At 50.4% G+C, this 4,818-nt stretch overlaps 1 protein-coding gene across 1 annotated transcript in view; it reads left to right on the top strand.

Annotated features, from left to right (window-relative positions):
• The window catches only part of LOC107653882 (tripartite motif-containing protein 16-like), an 18,475-nt gene extending 13,857 nt beyond the window's left edge, over nucleotides 1-4,618 (top strand). The window contains exon 7 of the mRNA XM_016440751.1: nucleotides 3,724-4,618. Within this exon, the coding sequence (XP_016296237.1) occupies nucleotides 3,724-4,247 (524 nt within the window). The 3' untranslated portion in view covers nucleotides 4,248-4,618. The remainder of the gene's footprint in view (nucleotides 1-3,723) is intronic.
• The last annotated feature ends 200 nt before the right edge of the window (nucleotides 4,619-4,818 follow it).

The following is a 4,818-nucleotide window of genomic DNA, read 5'->3' as shown; positions in this document are numbered from 1 at the left end:
CGCCCCATCCCGGAAGGCGCGTCCCGCGCCGTAACATACCACTGGGCGGGCGCCCTGGAGGCTAGTGCAGCACTGGAACAAGATGGAGATAAGGAGAGCCTCCAGGGCGGATCAGGGAGCTCCGGCAGAGTAGGCAGAGTAGGCAGTTCGGGTCGCCATGGCGGATCATGGACCTCGGAAGGCCACGGCGGATCAGGAGGCCATGGTGGCCATGGTGGATCCTCCGTGGCCTTGGCTGGCTCGGCGAGCCGCCACCCGAGGGCGCTCAGGAGGAGCCGGCAACCGAGGGCGCTCCGGAGGAGCCGGCACTTGAGGGCCGGACAGGACCAGCGAAGGCGACGAAATAGAGCTGGACGGGACCATCAGAGGCGAAGGAGGCTCAGAGCAGCGTCGGTTTCTGGTTTCTGGGGTGAGGACGGGTGCCGAGAGCCCCGGGGCCAGCGTCATGTCCGTTATCGCCACGCTGGAGGCTGGAGCGAGCTCTGGGGCTGGAGCCCTTCCCGGGCTTAACTGGGGATCTGGAGCCCTTCCCGGGCTCAACTGGGGATCTGGAGCCCTTCCCGGGCTCAAGCTCAACTGGGGATCAGGAGCCCTTCCCGGGCTGAACTGGGGATCAGGAGCCCTTCCCGGGCTCAACTGGGGATCAGGAGCCCTCCGTGGGCTCAACTGGGGATCAGGAGCCCTTCCCGGGCTGAACTGGGGATCAGGAGCCCTTCCCGGGCTCAACTGGGGATCAGGAGCCCTCCGTGGGCTTAATTGGGGATCAGGAGCCCTTCCCGGGCTAAACGTGGAATCTGGAGCCTTTCCCGGGCTAAACTGGGGATCAGGAGCCCTCCGTGGGCTCAATGAGGAATCAGGAGCCCGCCGTGGGCTCAACGAGGAATCCGGAGCCCTTCCCGGGCTAAACTGGGGATCAGGAGCCCTCCGTGGGCTTAATTGGGGATCAGGAGCCCTCCGTGGGCTCAATGAGGAATCAGGAGCCCGCCGTGGGCTCAACGAGGAATCCGGAGCCCTTCCCGGGCTAAACAAGGAATCCGGAGCCCTTCTCGGGCTGAACTGGGGATCTGCCGGCTGCCTTGGGCGCTCTGGAGGAGCGGGCTCTGGTGGGCGCTCTGGAGGCGCGGGCTCTGGTGGGCGCTCTGGAGGCGCGGGCACTTGAGGGCTGGACAGGACAAGCGAAGGCGAAGAAACAACGCTGAACGGGACCAGCGGAGGCGAAGGAGGCTCAGAGCAGCGTGTTAGCGCGGTTTCTAGGGTGAGGACGGGTGCCGAGAACCCCGGGGCAAGCGCCATGTCCGTTATCGCCGCCTGACACGCTGGAGCGAGCTCTGGGGCTGGAGCCGACACTGGAGCGAGCTCTGGGGCAGGAGCCCTTCCCGGGCTAAACTGGGGATCAGGAGCTCTCCGTGGGCTAAACGTGGAATCTGTAGCCCTTCCCGGGCTAAACTGGGGATCAGGAGCCCTCCGTGGGCTTAACGAGGAATCAGGAGCCCTCCGTGGGCTTAACGAGGAATCAGGAGCCCTTCCCGGGCTAAACGAGGAATCCGGAGCCCTTCCCGGGCTAAACGAGGAATCCGGAGCCCTTCCCGGGCTAAACGAGGAATCCGGAGCCCTTCCCGGGCTAAACGAGGAATCCGGAGCCCTTCCCGGGCTAAACAAGGAATCCGGAGCCCTTCCCGGGCTGAACTGGGGATCTGCCGGCTGCCTTGGGTGAGCCGCGGACTGTGGCGGGCCGGTTCTGGCTCGGGACCGGACACTCCCCAGACACCGGAATACACCTTCTCTCCAACACAGTCCGTTCTGGCTCGGGACCGGACACTCCCCAGACACCGGAAGACACCTTCTCTCCAACACAGTCCAGTGGTGTCTGGGAGGTCCAAGGGGCGATGGGAGTTGGCCCCAAGCCAGAACAGATGGTTGAGGGTGGCGTCATCCATCGCCGTCACCGCTGCGAGCTTGCAAAACTCCCCGGCGTACTCGTAGAAGGGGAGATCCCGGCGAGCGAGGATGGAGAAACACGCAGCCGATTGCATGCCGTCGGTGTGGGTCCAATCTTCTGTCACAGTACAGAAGGAGACCAGGGACGGAGAGGTAAAGTGAACAGTGCTTTATTGAACAGGTGCTGGGAGAGAGAGTGAGATGGAGAGCAAACTGGTTAGAGCAACAGTCTATGGAATGGAAGGGATCGGGCTCACGTGATGAAGGGTTCCTTGGTGGATTGGGCTGAAGAGGCTGGCACAGAGACAGGACGGTATCAGGATGGCGTCCGGGTTCAGTGAGTCAGGTAAGGAGTAGCGTAGTAAACTGTAGATCGGATGGTGAGTGACTGAAAGGAGCGTGCTTTTGAAGGTGGCTTGATTGGTGGCAACAGGTGCAGGTCATCAGAATCCAGGTGAGTGAGATCTGGTGAGATTGGTGATTGTTAATGTGAACTGGTGTGAGCCGAGGAGGATTCTGGGATCTGGAGTCCAGCGCTGGTGGCAGATGACAGCTACTCCCTGACAGTAGCACTGTGATCTGGACATACATGGAGGCTGTTCTCATTTGTCCAGAGTGCCAATTCATGTTTCAATAATCTTGTTTTCCTTAAGTTCCACATATTCATGGAGCAAATGTTCCTTTAATTACCATTTCCTTAATTACATTCTGCAAAATTAACAAGAAATAAAAGATGCTACAGTATAATGACACCAGGGTAGTTTACATAAATTTTGTTAGGCTGTATCAAACATAAAATAAGAAACATTTGCATCAATAATTTTGGGTTGGCACTCAAATTAAACATATATATTGGAAAACCTTTAAATGAATATGTTTCTTCACATTATGCTATATATGTGTTCTATTGGTCCTTCTTAAGATTTTTGTTGATGTGTTATTAAAGAATACAGTATTGTCTGTTCACTGCAAATATGTAACAATATCAACAAGATCAGGGTAACTTACTATAATTGGCTGGCAGCCCTGCTTCCAGTACAATGTGTTGTCAATCTGTACATAATAGGCTACTGTGTTTTCTACAATACAAATAGTTATTGTGATTTTCCACAGGACATTAGCAGTTAACTGTGATTTTATATAAGCTGTTTCTTGCTACTGTGATTCTGTACAGGACATTCCTGTTTACTGTGAATTTTACAATACTTCTGTTTTTACTGCTACTTAGACTGAATATATAGTATTGTACTGTGAACTTCTATACAGTAATTTCCTGTGCACTAACACAGTAAATCACTGTAAATTTCACATGAATGTTTTACAGTGTAGTTCAAAATTTTCATATTTTATCTGCTTTAACCACTTGAGTTGGGTCGAAGAGGTTTAATTCAGATCATATTCATCTTTAGTCTGTTTCATCAGCATATCGAGATTGAGATTGAGATACCGAACGAATGTTAGAAAGATGAAGTGACATGACGTGAAGTATCTCACTCTATTGCCATCCTTGCCTGTTCCTCACGGAGAAGTGATATGCAAAGAGTGACGAGACAGCAAGTAGCTGCGTTTTATATACAAGGAGGTGGGACTTCCTAATCACTGCAATGATTGGTCTGTCATGATTGGTGCTTCCGCAATCGATCACGCCTGGGGCGTTCCCATAGTGAGATACCTCACTTCATGTTATCAGAGAACCTGAGTTATGTTAGTAACCTAATGTTCAGCTACATGAAAAGATCAAAGAGATTTATAATTTCTGATTCTGATGTGTTTTATCTCCATCAGATTCCCATCAGCTCACTCTGGATCCAAACACAGCACATAAACGCCTCCATCTGTCTGAGAGCAACAGATTGATTACTGCCACTGACACAGATCAGCCGTATCCTGATCATCCAGACAGATTTGATTATTGGTCTCAGATGTTGTGTAGAGAGAGTGTGTGTGGACGCTGTTACTGGGAGCAGGAGTGGAGTGGAGGTGATGGTGTGGATATATCAGTGTCATATAAGAGCATCAGCAGGAAAGGAGACGCTAAAGAGTTTGCATTTGGATTTAATGATCAGTCCTGGAGTTTGTACTGCACTCACTCCAGATACACATTCAAACACAATAACATACGGACTGATCTCCCTGTAAAGTCCATCAGCAGCAGAATAGGAGTGTTTGTGGATCACAGTGCAGGAACTCTGTCCTTCTACAGCGTCTCTGACACAATGAGCCTCATCCACACAGTCCAGACCACATTCACTCAGCCGCTCTATCCTGGGTTTGGTGTTTACAGAGGATCATCAGTGAAACTGTGTTGATGAATCAGAATAGACTGACGAGAGACTCTACCCATAATGCTTTGAGTTGCATGATAAATCAGTAACAGTAGACGTTATAGAGTCTCTTCTATTCTCTTTATGACATTAATACTGCAGCTGAACTTCTGTCACTGAAATAACATGAATCAGAAAAATGTGTGTAATATATCCTCATATAGACAGTAAGATCAGTGTGTGTGTGAGTCCTGCTGAGTGACCATGTGTTTCTGTGCTTTTCTCAACCTCTGTTTGTGTTGATTTGAAATCAGATTTTAGTTTTTAATGTAGTCACATCAGTCATTTTTGTTATTACTATCAAAATTTCCCTTTAATTCAAATGATCACACACATTCAATAAATAATTTTCATTAATCACCTTTTGTAATCATGAGCCACTGTTTTTATTGTCATGTATTTAATTGTTAACCACACATTTAATGGCTAACCACGGAATTAGTTTTTATTTTTGAGTGTGTGTATTCAGTAGTTTCAAAGTCTCTTTAAGCCAAGTCATTTAACTCGGCAGCCATCTTTGAAATGCCTCTCAGGCAGCTATTTCAGTTATGCAAGT

The sequence above is a fragment of the Sinocyclocheilus anshuiensis genome, unplaced genomic scaffold, assembly GCF_001515605.1.
Source record: "Sinocyclocheilus anshuiensis isolate Anshui unplaced genomic scaffold, SAMN03320099.WGS_v1.1 scaffold1994, whole genome shotgun sequence".
NCBI classification, from domain to species: Eukaryota; Metazoa; Chordata; class Actinopteri; order Cypriniformes; family Cyprinidae; genus Sinocyclocheilus; species Sinocyclocheilus anshuiensis.
Note: the sequence above shows the minus strand (reverse complement) of the source record. Positions and strands in the feature narration are given on the sequence as shown.